The sequence below is a fragment of the Chionomys nivalis genome, chromosome 8 (genome assembly GCF_950005125.1).
Source record: "Chionomys nivalis chromosome 8, mChiNiv1.1, whole genome shotgun sequence".
Lineage (NCBI taxonomy): Eukaryota > Metazoa > Chordata > Mammalia > Rodentia > Cricetidae > Chionomys > Chionomys nivalis.
The window spans coordinates 29,129,665-29,147,472 of record NC_080093.1 but is presented as its reverse complement, the minus strand read 5'-3'; the positions used below and the strand labels follow the sequence as shown (position 1 = coordinate 29,147,472).

Sequence of the window (17,808 nt, the reverse complement as noted above, 5' to 3'; positions counted from 1 at the left end):
CTAGCACCTTAGTCATCTCAGCCACAACACTACTCGCCATTGAGACAAGTCAGAATGCAGGACAAGCCTAGGATCTCAGCTCTCTGAAGGTAGAGGCAGAGGATCAGGAGTTCAAGGGCAGCCAGGGATACCAGTAAGATCATTTTGATTCAAACAACAACAAAAGCAGCTTTTGGCAGAAGCTTTGTGTGTGGCTAAAATGCACTGATGCTTTGCCCAGGTTTCTAGCAGAGGCAGGACAAAGGACGGACTTTCCATCGTCAGGTCCTAACAGGCCTTGGCCGAGCAAGCTGAGCTTTGGGTTCTGCTAGGATGGCAAGGACACGGTTCTTATCCATTATACCCTGTTATCTTCAGGAAATTTTCAGCCTAAGATTTAAACTCTCTCTGGCTATTGAGCATAATGTTTAATTTAATTAATTATAATAAATAGATATAATTATACATAATATAATAAAATTGTATTTAACAGAACTTCTAAATAGAAATAAATGGTTGTTTTCCATTTCTGATTTTTTTAAAATTAACTCAGTGATAAAATTAAATCCCTTAAACTGAGTAAATTTTCTCATTTTAATTCATAATTGTCATTTTAAATCCTTATAATCATCCATAATTAATAAAAATAATATTCATCATTATAGGATGGTGATTTTTTTTTTTAATATTTTTTCAAGACAGGGTTTCTCTGCGTTGCCCTGGCTGCCATGGAACTCTCTAGATCAGCCTGACCTCGAATTCTGAGATCCTCCTGCCTCTGCCTCCAAAGTGCTGGGATTAAAGGAGTGTGCCACCACTACCCAGCTGAATATTCTTTTTATTACACTTTTTGTAATAACATAATGCAGAGAATTCTATACTTTATTACATTTTATATGATGTCCTCATTCGCTTCTCTGCTGCTGGGATACAACACTGACAAAGGAATTTGCGGGGAGAAACAGGTTCGTTTAGTTTACAGGTTAGAGTCCATCCAACAGCAGCTAAGGCAGGAACTCAAGTCAGGAATCCGGAGGTAAAATCTAAAGCAGAGGCCATGGAGGAATGGTTGCTTATTGGCTTGCTCTCCATGGTTTGCTCGGCTTGCTTTTTATAAAACTCAGGACTACCTGCATAGGAGTGCTACCACCTAGAGTGAGCTGGGCCCTTCCACATCAATCATTAACGAGAACACAAACACAGACATGCCCACAGGCTAATCTGATGGAGGCGGCTCCTCAGCTGAGGCTCTCTCTTTATAGTTATGTCCGTGTGTGTTGCCAAAAAAAGGAAACAACCAGCACATATTACAGTCCAGTTAACTGGCTCTGAACCAAGTCTGAGCCCGAACCGCTCAGGTTCAAACCATGTTACACCAATTATAAAACTCACTAATTAAACCCTCCTGCCTCTATTCTTCATCTATAAAGTAGAAGTATAGCAGCATGTATTCCTCAAGCTGCTTTGAGAACTAAATAACTTAATGTACATAAGATATTTTAAACAATACTGCATATAATAAGTACTATACAGGAGCCACATGTTGATCATATTTTGTTTAAAAAAACTAACAAGGACAAGCAGAAAAGACCGCTGGTACAATGACCAGCCAGCCTTGCTGAAAGGGTGAGCTCTAGGTTTAGCAAGAGGCCCTGTCTCAGTATCTCAATAAGGTAGAATGCAACTGAAGAAGACACTGGATGTTAACACTAGCTACCACAAGCATGTGCGCGCGCGCACACACACACACACACACACGAACATGTGCATATACCACACATGTATACACCAAAAAAATTCACAAAGACAAGTTAAAATTATCTCCCACCTTAAAAATTAATCTCATTCAAGAGACTGCTCCTTAAAGAGCTTACTGACACTGGAAAAGACTCCACTGTCCTAAGATTAGAACTGAGCTGAAACGCTCAGTGCACAGCCTCACTTACCTGTTTGGAACACAAGTTCTTTCCCTCCAACACCTGCTGCTTCCAGGTTAATAAATGCACGGATCAAAGTGGCCCAGGGATGCTGAGTAATAAAACCATGACTAGCCTTAATGAGGAGAGAAACAAATGTAGGTTAAAATATGGTTTTATATTGCTTATTTGCATGACAGAATGGCTATCTTGAAAAGATGGGGACCATGAGAGCAAAGTAAACCCTTCTCAAAGGCAGACTCCAAAGACATCTTCCTGCATATAATGGTGTTCAGTTGGCCAAGTGGAAAGCCACTGTGAGAATACGCCAGAGTTAAAAGAAAGAAAATACAGGAGCGAAATCCATATGGTTGGCTATTCCTGCTGTCAGTACCTTCCTCAGATCATCTCTCCGAAACTCGAAAGCTAAAGACTCTCAGGAGAGTCATTATAACGTTAAGAAGCCCTTGAATCAGACACTTTTCTGGGCACAGTGGCACATGCCTGTAATCCTAGTACTCAGAAAGCTACGGCAAGAAGATCGCCAAGTGCCAGGCCATCATGGGAGACACAGCAAGTCCATGTTCAAAAACTAAAAGTAAAAACAGCCAGGCAGTGGTGGCGCACGCCTTTAATCCCAGCAGTCAGGAGGCAGAGGCAGGCGGATCTCTGTGACATGAGGCCAGCCTAGTCTACAGAGCTAGTTCTAGGGCAGTCAAGGCTACCAAAGAAACACTGTCCTCAGGGAAAAACAAACAAAAAAGTGAAAACAAAAGAATAGCATCCTAGCAAGATGAGCTGTTCTCAGTTGTGTTTCTAACATACTGAGCATGTCTTCATTCATAGGTATTTTTAAAGTACTATCAAGTACAGTATTTGTTTTGCACATTATTTTATGGTATGACTCATATTACTAATAAAAACAATAAGTGTTACCAATCATTATTACTCTCATTATTATTCAAATCAAATATTTAAAACAATGAAATCTTACTTGCAAGACATTTTCCTCAGCACCATTGAAGAGGAACACCACAGCATGCTGCAAGGGTTCTGACGACACAGACATGCCTCGGAGAACCTCGAGCATCACCGCACAGCTAACGGCATCATCGCTGGCACCTTGGAGTCAGAGAAACAGAGTCACTTCTGGGAGCATCAGTGGCTTTCAGTGCTGGTGTGGAATGCGGCTCTCCCCTCAGAGCATCCTGACAGCTGCATCCAGAAGCATAACTGTCACAGGGTGACAGCTATGCCCAATAAAGACAAGAAGTGGTCTACTCAATGACATAATGGTACCCAGGACCATGCTCACAGTACACACGCAGTATCTGTGTTAGTGAATTAACCAGCTAAGGCCGCAGGCCAGCTGCAGTTTATCCTCTGGAATAGTCTTACTTCTGTACTCACGCCTTCCTCCACGCTATCTCCTCACATTTACAGAGGGAGCAGCTCTCTGTGATGGATGTTTACACTGGATGGAGGAGAACTCTTCAGGGCTTTTCTCAGGGGATAAAGTAAGGGAACGGTACAAAGAAGGCACCAAACAGTAAGACACAGAAGAGGGAACTAAGACCATGCCCTGATCTAGCACTGAAAAGGTACGGCACTCAGTCCACTCTGCCAGCCTCTATGTCAGAAAATCATCATACTAATTCAAGATTATAAAAAGAACTCTAGTGCTCTGGTTTTTTTTTAAAATAATAAAATCCATTATTTTAACATTTGTATGTACTGACTTGGTATGCACAGATACAAGTCAGAGGACAATCTTAAGGAGGTCACCCTTAACATCATGGAAGGAAACCATGATGTGGGTCCAAATTCAGGCAGCAGGGCTTGGCGGCAGGCACCTTTAAGATGGCAGGCACTGAGCCATCTTGCTGCATTTCAAAAGCACTGTGAGAACTAAAGTATCTGACAGCTGTCTAACAACTGAGAAGGTACGGCTAGTCGCTCATGATATTGTTAGCATGTTCAAAGGCGTCCTCATCCTTCACCAGCAGAGAATGAAATATGGGGATCCAATGCAGCAAGGAGGAGGGCTGCAGTGGAAAAGGAGTAAGACTGGATTGAACGACAGTGAGAGGCACACTGGAGTCCAGTAATCAATTCTGTTTCTAGAGAGCTGACTTTTCTCATAATAGCAGTTTAAAGGGCATTCAGAGTGAGTAAACACCACCCTAGTGCAGGCAGCACTTCTGGGTGTGCACACGGTGAGGCCGGGTGCTGCAGCATTCAGTGGGGACTTGAGAGCAGGAAGTCATTCATTATTTCCTGGTCAGAAAGCAGATGATGGCTCCACCTCACAAGTTTTGCACAGATTATACAAGACAACCCCACTGTCTGGCCCTGGGAAACAGCCCGCCTTAGTCTTCCCCTTTCTCTGTAAATTAGGGAAAGCTGTGTAACCAGGTAAAATAAAATGCTTGCTTTGGGGCTCTGTTAAATTCCAAACCCCACTTCTGCTCAGAAAGAAACAATATTAATGACACCTCTCTTGGTGATTATTGGACTGTATTTAGTCAGCAGTCAGAGTGGAACAACATGACCGCTACCTGGTCACAGTCAATTAGAGCAGGGGATAAGCCGTGGAGCTACTGTGAGCCACTTTTCTGAAAACATGAAATAAACATTCTTTTTAATTTGAAACTGTCCTTTAAAAAAAAGCAAGCAGTAAGACTTTTCTTTATTCAAAGTGAAAGTGAAATTCAAAAACATTTACCTTTAAAGGGCTGACTGACCAATTCCCTGTTCATATTTCCCTACTTTATTGGTTCTACTTAGAAGAGACCCAGAAAAGGGTCAAAATCCCTTTAAGAACGTGAAAGTCAGCTGAGTGATTAACTGACATCCCTTTCCATTTAGAACCAACCCTGAAATTGAAGCCACCCCAAAATAACTCAAGTGTCTCCTTTACCGATGACCTGGCACCACAGCAGACCTGAGGCGATAAATGAGGTTTTCTAGATAGCATTACTTCTAATTGGTATCAATTCCTGGATCCAGATATGCTGCTTAGAGCTTTAAAACAACCATGGCTGCGCAGGTCACAGTCCCAGCCCTTGGGCAGCTAAAGCAGAGTTGCTGGTAAGACTCAGGCCAGCCTAGACTACACTGCTCAGAATGTCTCAATAACACTTCTGAAGCTGGAGGACAGCTTAGTGATAGAGCATCTGCCCAGCAAGTACAGGTGTTGGGTTCCATCCCCAGCAGGTGAGTGCATACGCGCACATACACACAGGTAACAACTATCTGATGAGTGTGTAAAAAGCTATCTTAAGCTTATTATTGGCAGATATTTTCTTCACACTATCAGTATGGGTATCATAAAATCTTAGGTAAAAAATGATTTCTAAACTAGAAATAGAACATCGCTTAACATGCAGGAAGCCATAGGTTCAATCTGAAAAAAGAACAAAAATCTCTTTAGTCATTTAAAGCATGCATGGTGACACACTCAGCAAGACCATCCTCACCTACATAGCAAGTCTGAGACCAGCTCAAGGCTAGCCTGGGCTACATGAGACCCTGTGTAAAAGGGGGTGTGTTCTAATAACTCCAAAGTCCTTTCACTGGCGCACTCCATGTAAGCTGTACACATGGCACCATATGAGAGCAGAAAACGCCATTCAAAATACGGTACTTGAGCACAGGCGTTTGAGTACTCTAAGAAATCCAAGGGATAGAAAACAAATTCTCTGCCCTCCTCCCATTTGCCTAAAAGAAGAGCATAAATCTCTGCAGATGTCTACCTCCCCTTTATCGGGAAGGACAAAGGTTAATCTTCAAAGACAACCTTAGGCCCTGAAGAGCCTAGGACAGCAAACCTCACCACTGGACTTTACTTCCCATACCTGTCATCTCCACCGTTTGCTGCCACAGACACCAGGTCCTTTCTCCTTTCCTGCTTTGGTTTCGGTTTTTCAGCAGCATTATGGATAGAATTTGGGGCTGCACATACTGGCGATCACGCTTCCACTACGCTATACCCCATCTGGTTCTTGTCTTTGTCACTTTTCAAAAAAGTTTTGTTTTTTGATGACAACATCTAAGCCGGAGGGCTGAAGCACCTCTTAGAAATGGTTCGCTTTCCCCTGGTATCGCCCAGATACACCTGCGTGTGGAAACAGCCTTGTCTGCTTTTTCTCTTATTTATCTTTTCTTACAAGGATCCATCCCACCTAAGAATTATGAAATGCAAAGAAAAAGTCAGAGATCCTGAGTTCAATTCCCAGCGACCACATGCTGGTTCACAACCATCTGTAAAGAGATCTGGGGCCCTCTTCTGTCATGCAAGCATGCATGCAGGCAGAACACTATGTATACAATAAATAAATCTTTTTTAAAAAAGAAAAGAAAAAATCAAGGAGTTTCTACATTTGTCTGACACCTATCTATCCAGTCTAATATAATGCTTTTTATTGTGTATACTGTGTTCTGTCTGCATGTATGCCTGCAGGCCAGAAGAGGGCGCCAGATCTCACTTCAGATGCTTGTGAGCCACCATGTGGTTGCTGGGAACTGAACTCAGAACCTCCAGAAGAGCAGTCAGTGCTCTTAACCTCTGAGCCATCTCTCCAGCCCCCCTAATATAATGCTCTTAAATAACCACAGTATTAGGTGTCCCTTTCCAATGTAAGCATCTTAATAATGAGTACAGGGTGGGTGACTTTGTCTGGTGTCCCTAGCATAAGTTAAGGCACTTCTGCCCTTTTAAAAATGAATGTGTGGATACTGGTTCTAAATAAGCAGAGTATATTCTAAATGCAAAGGAATGTACAGTTGCAAAATCATTTCATCAAGTTAAGGCTAGTTTATGTCCTATGTAATTCTAGATGGTTATATTGGGCCTGCTGTGTATTCAAGCAGTCCAGAAGTACTGCTATCAATAGTACCAACAAGGGAAGATTTTCCTTCAAAGACGTCATCCTAATGTTTTGCTCACAGTTAATCCTTTCAGCAACACTATTAGCAAATTAACTACTATTTTCCCATTTAACAGCTAAGAAGTTAAAGAATAAATTAGACAATAAGCCCAAGAAGGCCTAACGATCCTCAGATATTCTCCTCCTGGCCAGAAGGCCCAGCACCTACCCCAGCTCAGTGTGATCAGAGGTGACAAGTCAGAAAAGGGGTCTTCTTAAGTTGAAAAGTCTCAGGATGCCATGGTAAATGCTACTTTCTATTCTTACCTGCCTACATTAGCTGGTTTTTTTTTCTTTTTGCACGCTTTATTTGTGAATGTTTACTTGAGTATATAGAGAGCAATTTTAAGACAATGCATGCCTTTGGTTTAGACACGAGGCCACTGTAAGAGACCATTATTTATATGATAAAAGATTTCAGGAATTAAAAACAATGAGCAGACTTCATACAATAGCAATTCAATAGTGATTTCCGTTTCACTCTATATATTTCAAAAACATCGCCATCTCTAAATAATAAATAAATAAATAACCCTTGGAGCCAGGCGGTGGCAGTACACACCTTTAATTCCAGCATTCTGGAGGCAGAAGCAGGCGGATCTCTGAGTTCCAGGACAGCCAAAGCTACACAGAGAATCCCTATCTCAAAAAAAACAAAACAAAAAAACAAATCTTTGGAGCTCAGCAGTTAAGAGAGCATGCTGCTTCATCGTGAGGCCAAGTTCAGATGCCAGAAGCCACACCAGCCACAACTGCTCATAGATGCCTAAACTCCAGCTCCAAGGAGCCCATCAGCCTCTTCTGGCCTCCAAGTACCTCCACACACACACAAATACACAGACACACACACACATAAATATTTCATAAATACGTATTTTTTAAAAAAGCAAGAAATAATCCTTGTGGCCCACCACTACATCAACACCTCCACATTCTGGGAAAACTTGATCTCCAACTTTCAAGCTAGTTTCTCTCCACCTCCAAGCTGTTACTGTTGCTTGCAATGCTTTTTTGTGAAACTTCTGGGGAAGCCTACATGCACTTCAACCAATACCCTATCAAACAATTGTAGGAAGTCTTAAATACTTTTCTTACCATTAATCTTGCCAATGCAGGTTGCACTCTTTGGTGCTACCGCAAGGGGAAAGACACCCAGAGTCTGGCCTCAGGATACATGAAATATTATTCAAACTATTGAAAACATGTTTCTGAGAAATCTTATATTAAAAAAAACACAAGTTCCCCATTGATGTAGGAGGTTTTTCTGTCTGTTGCTTTCATTAGTTGAATAAAGAAACTGCCTGGGCCTTTTGATAGGGCAGCACTTAGGTGGGTGGAGTAGACAGAACAGAATGCTGGGAAGAAGGGCAGTGTGGCAGACGCCATGCTTCTCCTGCCTGAGACAGACGCTGGTTAGACTCATGCCGGTAAGCCACAGTCAAGTGACGATACACATTAATGGAGATGGATTAAACTAATATGTAAGAGTTAGCCAATAAGAAGTTAGAGCTAATGGGCCAGGCAGTGTTTAAATGAATACAGTTTCTGTGTGGTTATTTCGGGGGTTAAGCTAGCCAGGCAGCTGGAGGCTGCCCTCTCCTCCTCTCACAACACCCCATGACTCACTGAAATGACCACTTATAAGTAAAGACAGTATGGACTAAAGGGATACATACTGTCTGACTCACTGAGCCACGCTACAGCCTCCACGCCGAGATTTTTTTAATGTGTTTTTTGTTTTATTTTTATTTTTTATTTTTGGTTTAATATAAACTTTGTTTTGGGGGGAGGCTACAAGGGCAGAGGGTCGAAGTGTTGGGATGGGGAGATGAGTGGGATTGGGATGCATGATGTGAAATCCACAAAGAATCAATAAAAAGTTAAATTTTTTAAAAAAAAAAAAGTTCAATGTAGGGGATTCTTGCTGATTTGACGAATATGTATTATGTCAGCCATTGTCTTAAACATCAAGTTTTTTGTCTTGCCAATGTCTATTCAGAGCACAATGTATTCTACCAATATGCCATGCCCTCCGTGGGCATGTAACTCTAACTTTCTAAGTGATCAGAAACTGCAAAAGTAAAGTCCTCCAAATGACGTACACCTTAATGCAGGGATGCTTTACCCAGTACACCCAAAGCAACCCCTACTGCAACTCCTGGCTGTGTAAGAACTTACAAGTGGACAGACACATCGGTAAACCAACAAGGCTACTTCAATCTACCAAAAACAGCTCATGTATTGTCATGGTGTTCGTGGACCACTGTTTAGTAATTACAATAGCAGTAGTAATAACAATAAGAACTTACGGGAATATTAAATTGTTAGACTCTACACTGGTATTAATTAGTTTGCCTTCCATCACAATGGGAAAATGCTGTCTAGGAAAAATGGTCCCGACAACTGCTCAGGCAGGTTGGGGCTATGTTAGTAAACTTTCTGGACTGCAGGGACTTTAAATGACTAAAAATCAAGTACATACCTGGTGAATTTGCCACCGAGTCAAAGTGACAGTTAGCCAGCACAGCGTGCTGGGCCCCGCCCCGGGGCTCCAGCTTCACCACAACATTAGTGATGTTGTCATAGTAGCTTGTAAAGCCGCCCAAGAAGTCAATGCTAAAGGAGCCTGTAGGCCTCTGTATGTCCACAGAGATTCTGTGTAGCCTCTGGCTTTGCGCTTCAATCAGTCTGATCTGCTTCAAAAGGTACTGGACTGTCAGAATTTCATTTTCTGCACTTCCTGTAGTCCTGGGGCCAATGGCTGTTATGTGTTCCAGATAATCCCTGGGAGAATCAAAAGAACAATGATGAGGAACTCCTGCAAACTGGAAAGGAACACATCTCGGAGCAACATCCCACTGGGCTTCCCTGGAGAAGGAAGGCAGTTGTTGGTTCCCAACTGCTCAGCCCCGAAATAATCGCACAGAAACTGTATTAATTAAATCATTGCTTGGCCCATTAGCTCTAGCTTCTTATTGCCTAACTCTTACATATTAATTTAACCCATCTCCATTAATCTGTGTATCGGCCACGTGGCAGTGGCTTAACGGTCAGCATCTGTCTCTGGCGGGCTACATGGCTTCTCTCTGACTCTGCCTTTCTTTTTCCCAGCATTCAGTTTAGTTTTCCCAGTCTAGCTCTGTTCCCCTACAGCTCTGCTATAGGCCCAAAGCAATTCCTTTATTAACCAATGATAATCACAGCATACAGAGGGAAATCCCACATCACTTCCCTTCTACCTCAGAGTTTAGTTCTTTTGACTTCTCACATAAAGGAAAAAAAAAAAATACACTGCCCTTCCCCATTTCTAAGATATGGTATCTGGCTATCCTGGAACTCACTATAAAGACCAGGTTGGCCTCGAACTCACAGAGCTCCGCCTGCCTCTACTTCTCAAGTGCTAGGGCTCAGGGCGCTTTAAAATAAATAAATTCAGACATGACCTGAAAGTTTTCATCACTTTATATTGCATCCCAGCAGCTAATGCTTTCAAATCTTCTTCCACTGACCCTCTCCCCACATCAAATCAGTACCAAGTCTAGGATTTATATACAATTTGTGAGACTGCTGAAGGCTAGGCAGGAAAACACATCACAGGCTAGTTATGGGTTGTTCCTTACTGGGTCTAAGTGACCGAAACCGATGATGAGGAAAACCAAGGAAACCCCTTAACAAATTAAGTTTTCAACACGCTACATCCAAAGGAGCAGGTTTTTGTTGGTGGTGGTGGTTTTTTTTTGGTTTTTTTTTTTTTTTCGAGACAGGGTTTCTCCGTAGCTTTTGGTTCCTGTCCTGGAACTAGCTCTTGTAGACCAGGCTGGCCTTGAACTTACAAAGATCCGCCTGTCTCTGCCTCCCGAGTGCTAGGATTAAAGGCGTGCGCCACCACCGCCCGGCAAAGGAGCAGTTTTTAAAAATACGACCGCAGGGCTGGAGAGATGGCTCAGTGGTTAAGAGCATTGCTTGCTCTTCCAAAGGTCCTGAGTTCAATTCCCAGCAACCACATGGTGGCTCACAACCATCTGTAATGAGGTCTGGTGCCTTCTTCTGGCATGTAGGCATACATGCAGACAGAATATTGTATACATAATAAATAAATAAACATTAAAAAAATAATAAAATAAAATACGACCGCAGTTAAAAACTTTCTACTAGCTTAGGTTTCATCTGGTTTATGACGCAAGTTACAATATTAAAGAATTCACCTTCCCTAGTACATCTGAGGTCGTTTAAAAAGGTTGAACCCTATACAGTCCGTAATACAGACGAACCACAGACCGTCCGCGAACTTCAGAAATTGTGGGCAAAGTTCTGAACGGGTGGCTTCTGAGGAGTATCCACAGCTTCCGGATTTGGGAGCTGTGGTGCTTGGGAAGGCAGCACACTGCATTACCCCTTCCCAACACCGTCCCCAAAAGGCTTTATAATGAATGCAGTCTTGGCACGAACACCCCACTCCCGTCTCATTTTAAATTCAAGAGAACTAAAGTAAAAAGTGCAAGTTGGCTCCAGAAAGGGAGGACGGATGACAGGGGCGTGCTAACCACCAATCATCTGCAGGCGGGGCAGTGGATGGGAAAGCAGACCTGATCCACCTGGCCACCCCGAGAAAGCAAAAAGGGGGAGCCTGCAAGCCCCGGATACCCGCAATTCAGACTCGAGAGGGACGCACAGGACCATCCCACTTCCCACCCACGTGCGCCCAGGGCCCATGGTCTCAGCGTCGCGGCGCCAGACTCACCCGCCTGGGGCTCACTGACCCGGGGCTCACCGGCGCGGGACACGCCGATTGGGGGTCCCCCACGCCGGGCTCCCCCGCCTGGGGCAGCAGCGGACGAGCAGCCGGCTCGGTCGGCCGTACCTGGCTTGGCGCGCGTCGAACTCGCCCTGGAGCCCGGCGGGCCGGCTGAGCACCAGCCGCTGCAGCGAGAGCTGCACGAGCGCCCGCAGTGCGAGCAGGTAGAGCGCGAGCGCCAGCACCGTGCGCGCCTCGCACAGCGCGGTCCCCGCGCCCCGGCTCGCGCCTCCGCTCTCCGTGCTCCTCTTCCGCGTCCTCCCGCCGCCGCTCGCGTCCTCCGGAGCCGAGGCCTCTCGCTCCCGGTGCGGCTCGGCCGCCTCTCCCTCCCGACGCTCCGCGGCGCCGCGGTGCCGCCTCACGGCCGCCGACTCGGAACTCCATTCCATGGCCGCAGCCGCAACCACCAGCCCCAACCGCCCCGGCCCGCGACAGCCCGGGCCGCCGCGGCCACCGCAGCGCCTCCTAGTGAGCGGACGGAAACTGCAGAGGGCCAAACTTATTCTGATTGGCTGGTCCGCTCTGCTCCGCCCGAGCGCTGAAGTCTGAGTGATCTTTGGTAGCCGGGGCGGGGCGTGGTGGTGGTGCTTGCTCCCCACCCTGGGGCAAGCAGATAGCCAAACGGAAAAACACCCCGTGAAACTAAAAATGAGCAGCCCCAAGCAAGAGAAAAGTGCAAGGCCGCTTTAAACAGATTGCACGAGGCATTAATCCTGCACTGGGCAAATGAAGACAATGACTCGATTTACCTCTGAAAAAGTAAGATTCTGGCTACAAAAACAAGAAGTAAGACTCCGCAACCGGCAGTGGACTAACAGGCCTGTAATCCGGACACTAGACAGGATGTCCACTGAAGGATCTCTATTTCGCTTACAGAGTGGGATATAAAACGAAGATCCTGCCTTACAAAAGAGAAAGAAGGTAAGAAAAAAAGGTTGCATATCTAAACCCAGCGCTCAGGAGGCACAAAAGGGAGGAGTTACTCAAATTAGAAGCCTGCCTGGCCGGGCGGTGGTGGCGCACGCCTTTAATCCTAGCACTCGGGAGGCAGAGGCAGGCGGATCTCTGTGAGTTCGAGACCAGCCTGGTCTACAGAGCTAGTTCCAGGACAGGCTCCAAAACCACAGAGAAACCCTGTCTCGAAAAACCAAAAAAAAAGAAGCCTGCCTGGTCTACACAGAGAATTCCAGGCTAGTCAGGGCTAGGTGAGAGGGAAGAGGAGACACAGAAGCAGACAACCGGAGCTAGGGTCAGCTCGATTTAACAGATAAAAACAATGGCTATGGTTTAATGAACAGCTCCTGAGTCGAGCAGTGTGCTAATACAGATTTTGAAAAGAAAATATTTCTATTCCTATTTAATAGCTGAAGAACATAAAGGCAACGAATGAAAGATGAATGGGCTCCCAAGACAGCCTTAGGTTCCTCTGCTACACAGGGCACTCTAGAAACAAAGGTTCTGAAAAAATGTTCTTGGGCCAGATGGATCAGAAGGTAAATGTGCTTATCCCCACCTTCCCCTAAAGCCTGACGACCAGAATTCCATACTGGGTGCTGTGGTAGAAGGAGAGAACCAATTTCCACTAGGTGTCCACTGGCCTAAAAACACACACACACACACACACGTATGTTCTTGCAAACATACATATCATACAAACACACATGCAAACACATCATATAAACACAGTTATGCTGACTAGTCTTATACCAACTTGACACACAAACTAGTTATCTGAAAGGAGGGAGCACAGCTGAGAAAATACCCAGCTTAGGACATTTTCTTAATTAGCGATTGATGGGGAGGGCATAGCCCTTTGTGGGGGTGCTACCCCTGGGCTGGTGGTTCTGGGTTCTAAGAAAACAGTCTGAGCAAGCCATGAGGAGCGAGCGAGCAAGCCATGAGGAGCAAGCAAGCCAGTAAGCAGCACGGTCTCTGCATCAGCTCCTGCATTCAGATTTCCCACCCTGCATGAGTTCCTGTCCCAACTTCCTTGATGAAAAACCGCGATATGGAATAATAAAATAAACCTTTTCTTCCCCAAGTTGCTTTGGTCATGTTGTTTCATCATAACAATAGTAACCCTAACTAAGACACACAATAACAAAATAAAAATGTTGAAGTACCTTAAAAACAAGTAAGTAATAAATGAAGTTAGTCTTCCTTCAATATCATCGTTGACTGCTGCGCACCGCGCCTCCGTGTCTTCGCTCTGTGCGCTGGCACCCAGTTCGGGAGCTTCGGGCAAGGGGGCTGGAGGTTAAAATACACAGACACACACAGACAGAGAGACAGCAACACAGCTCATCCTTGAATTCCCCAAGAATGCCCCCTTTATTGTGTTCAGGGGCAGATTATATAGAGATAGCCACGCCCCAGCCAAACCCACCAGAAACCACTCTGCTGCCATCAGGAACTCCTGAAGGTCTCGTGCTCAGAGCAGCTGTAGGCACTCAGATCAGGGGATTACAAGAAATTCAGGATCTGGGGTCTCATTTCTCCCAACAGTTGAGAGCCAAGAAGCTGGTCATTGGTTTTAGTGGCCATGATAGCAACTGGCCAGTCTTGTTTCTGCTTGCTGGTGCAATGAGCCTCTTTGGTTCAAGGTTCTGTGGCCCAATTTGGAATGGCTTAAGTGCCCCAAGGCACTGACCTAGAGACCCATTGAGAAAACACAATGCCGGAACTTGACTGAACTTCTGTGTCAGATATCATACAACACCCTGCCCACCTCTAAGACCATGAGATGCAGGATGCTGCTCCAGCCACACTGGCCTCTCAAACACTTCCGGGTCGCCACCTTTCCTTTACAGTAGCTCCTCATATACTATTGGGATTACCCAAAATGCTTGCTCCTTCCCTTTATTACCACGCTAATGCCCTTCAAATCTCAACTGAAGTGGCACTTGCTCAAACAAGACTCACTCAATCCAGCTAAGCAGACACCACTTCCCGTTGTGTGTGCTCTTAGAGCACCATTAATGCTGTGGTTATTCCATGTTTCCCTCCCAAGACTGCAGGCCCCACAAAGGCAAGGGGCTCATCTAGCTTTCCTGAGCTCATTACCCTCCCGAGACACAGCGTGGCATGTGCTACACGTCTCGAGTGGACGGAAAGACAGCAAAAGCACAGAACTTTAGTTCTGTAAGAGCCTGTGTAGTCTGTAAGCTCTATGAGACCAAAGACAATGTCTATGCTGTTTATTCATCACCTTACCCATAGTGCTTAGCGTCTGCCCAGTCTCTGGTCATCACTATGTATTCACTGAATGGGAGAATGAAAAAAAATATATATATATATACATACATACATACATACACACACACACACATATATATATATATATATGAATTAGATTTTTTTTGATATTTACTTCCCCCAAAGTCTAGGACCCTCTATCACCTTTAGAAGAAGAGTTCTCTAAGTCAACAGCCGTATCTGCTACAATATATGAAGATACATCAAACTATTTTAATATATCAAGATATGGGTGTTTCTGCTATCTTGTTATGACTGGGGGCCATAGAGCTTAGTGTGGCTGGTTTTATGTCAACTTGAAACAAGTTAGAGTCCACTTAGAAGAGGGAGCCTCAATTGAGAAAATGCCCCCACAAGGCCAGTCTCTGGGAAAGCCTGTGGTTCCTTTCCTTGATTAATGATACTGTAGAAAGGCTCAGCCCACTGTGTTTGGTGCCACCCCTGGGTAGGTGGTCCTGGGGATGTAAAGGAAAGCATCTTGCTGAGCAAGCCTTAAGGAGCAAGCCAGGAAACAGCACTCCTCCATGACGTCTGCATCAGCTCCTCCCTTTAGGTTCCTGCCCTGAGTTCCTGCTCTGACTTCTCTCAGTGACAGAGTATACCATGGTTGAAATAAACCTTTTCTTCCGCAAGTCGCCATTGGTCATGGTGTTCAATCACAGCAGTAGAAACCCTAACTAAGACACGGAGTGAATGTTCCAGGCGGCGGGAAGTGAGCAGGCTTTACATGCAACACAGAAAGGCTGTGGGTGAAGCAGAAGGAAGTAGGACAGGGACAGACATCTGAAGAGGTTAGGGGAGACCACAGTCAGGCGCCAGCACATGGAGGGCCTCCCAGCTTTAGCAAGGGCTCAGGAGTGTTCTGAGAGGAGCAGCACAAAACCACACCTAGAACAGTTAGTTGTTCATGCATTCCCCGAGGCCCCAGCCTCAGCCTTAAGATGACTCAGCCGAAAATGAACTCTGAACCTAGATTTGGACTCTCCAGACTTGATCCTTTATACAAAGTCTTAAACCCCTTATACTATACGCCTTTTACACCATTATAGAGCTTATACAGTATGCACCTTATACACCATTATATACCTTATACAGTATGCACCCTATACACCATTATATACCTTATACAGCATGTACCTTATACACCATTATATACCTTATACACTATGCACCCCATACACCATTATATACCTTATACACTATGCACCCTATACACCATTATATACCTTACACTACACCCTATACACCATTATATACCTTATACAGTATGCACCCCATACACTATTATATACCTTATACACTATGCACCCTATACACCATTATATACCTTATACAGTATGCACCTTATACACCATTATATACCTTATACAGTATGCACCCTATACACCATTATATACCTTATACAGCATGTACCTTATACACCATTATATACCTTATACACTATGCACCCTATACACCATTATATACCTTATACTACACCCTGTACACCATTATATACCTTATACAGTATGTACCCCATACACCATTATATACCTTATACACTATGCACCCTATACACCATTATATACCTTATACAGTATGCACCTTATACACCATTATACAGCTTATATGTATGTACCCTATACACCATTATATACCTTATACAATATGCACCCTATACACCATTATACACCTTATACAATATGCACCCTATACACCATTATACAGCTTATACAGTATACACCTTATATACCATTACAGAGATTATATAGTATGCACCTTATACACCATTATGGAGCTTATACAGTATAAACCTTATTCAACCTTATACAGCTTTGCTGAACACATTGGGCTAGCCTGCAGTCAACAGCTTGGACTTTAGTAACATCTGGCCTTCCAAGTTCCAGAGGCTACTTTGACCTGTAGATGTGTTTGTTTGGAAAGAAGACGGCAGTGACTTACAATGGGAACTCTAGTTCCCCCACACTAAATTGATGAAGAGGATAAGATGGAGGCAAAGGCTTTGCTGCCTCTGTCTGACAGGCTCCTGATCACTGGGGCTAAGTCAGTTCATCTTTCTTGGCAGACAAATAAGTTTTCCTTCTGTGTCCTTATGGGACATAGGACAGGGTTGAGCAACAAGCATAGATATGGTCCAAAGCCCTCCTTTCTTGTTCTCTCTCCTGTTTCCCAGTAACTTAGCCACCCCGAGGAGGGCTGACCTGTTCACTGCAACACACGGCCTCCCACACATGCACAGCTAACACGCTTATGGACCTCCTTCCCATGAGGAAGACCGGCTCATTCGCCATGGTTGCCTTACGTTATATCATATTACAGTCAGGTGAGGTATCAAGCCTGATAAGAGGCACAAAGACAGTCCAAACCAGTTGCAAAAGACAGAAACCGACATCAAAGCTAGGAAATGGTGTGAGTGAAAAAGGCACAAAAGCCAAGCTAGGAATCTCAAACGCAAGCAAGAGCCTGGCTGTCCCCTTCAGAAGGACGGCTGAAGCTCTTCTGGTGCCCACACTGTTACTGTATCGTGGGTTTGTTTCTCTGCTTTGTCTCATGCATCCCAGGCTGACCTCAAACTAGCCAGCAATGACCTTGAACTCTGATTCTCCCCCCCCCATCTCTACCTCCCAAAGGATTGCACAGGTATCATCCTTCCTGTTTCACGCAACACTAGGGATTAAACCCCAAGGCTTTGTGCCTGTAACTAGGCACTCTGCCAACTGAGTCACAGCTCCAGCCCAGCAACTTTATAACTGAGACAGAAGAATGTGGAATTGCATTTAGATATAAGAAGAAAGGTCAAGTGATAAAAAAAAAATCGATGAATGTAAGTGCAACAATTAAAGTTTAAAATGGGCAGAGTTTCCAATCAAATTAGAAATGTCAGACAACAGAAACGTTGTAACATGGATGGGGGTCTGCTTGTTGTTGGGTTTTT

At 44.6% G+C, this 17,808-nt stretch overlaps 1 protein-coding gene and 1 pseudogene across 4 annotated transcripts in view; one reads left to right on the top strand and one right to left on the bottom strand.

The window, feature by feature from the left end:
* Positions 1-12,065, bottom strand: part of Ermp1 (endoplasmic reticulum metallopeptidase 1) — a 46,654-nt gene extending 34,589 nt beyond the window's left edge. For all 4 annotated transcript variants that reach the window (XM_057779188.1, XM_057779189.1, XM_057779190.1 and 1 more), the window contains exons 1-4: positions 11,685-12,065; positions 9,306-9,607; positions 2,890-3,017; positions 1,926-2,031 (exon numbers count right to left, since the gene is read on the bottom strand). In XM_057779188.1, the coding sequence (XP_057635171.1) occupies positions 1,926-2,031; positions 2,890-3,017; positions 9,306-9,607; positions 11,685-12,007 (859 nt within the window). In that variant the 5' untranslated portion in view covers positions 12,008-12,065. The remainder of the gene's footprint in view (positions 1-1,925; positions 2,032-2,889; positions 3,018-9,305; positions 9,608-11,684) is intronic.
* LOC130879284 (ferritin heavy chain-like) overlaps positions 12,006-17,808 on the top strand; it is a 31,633-nt pseudogene continuing 25,830 nt past the window's right edge.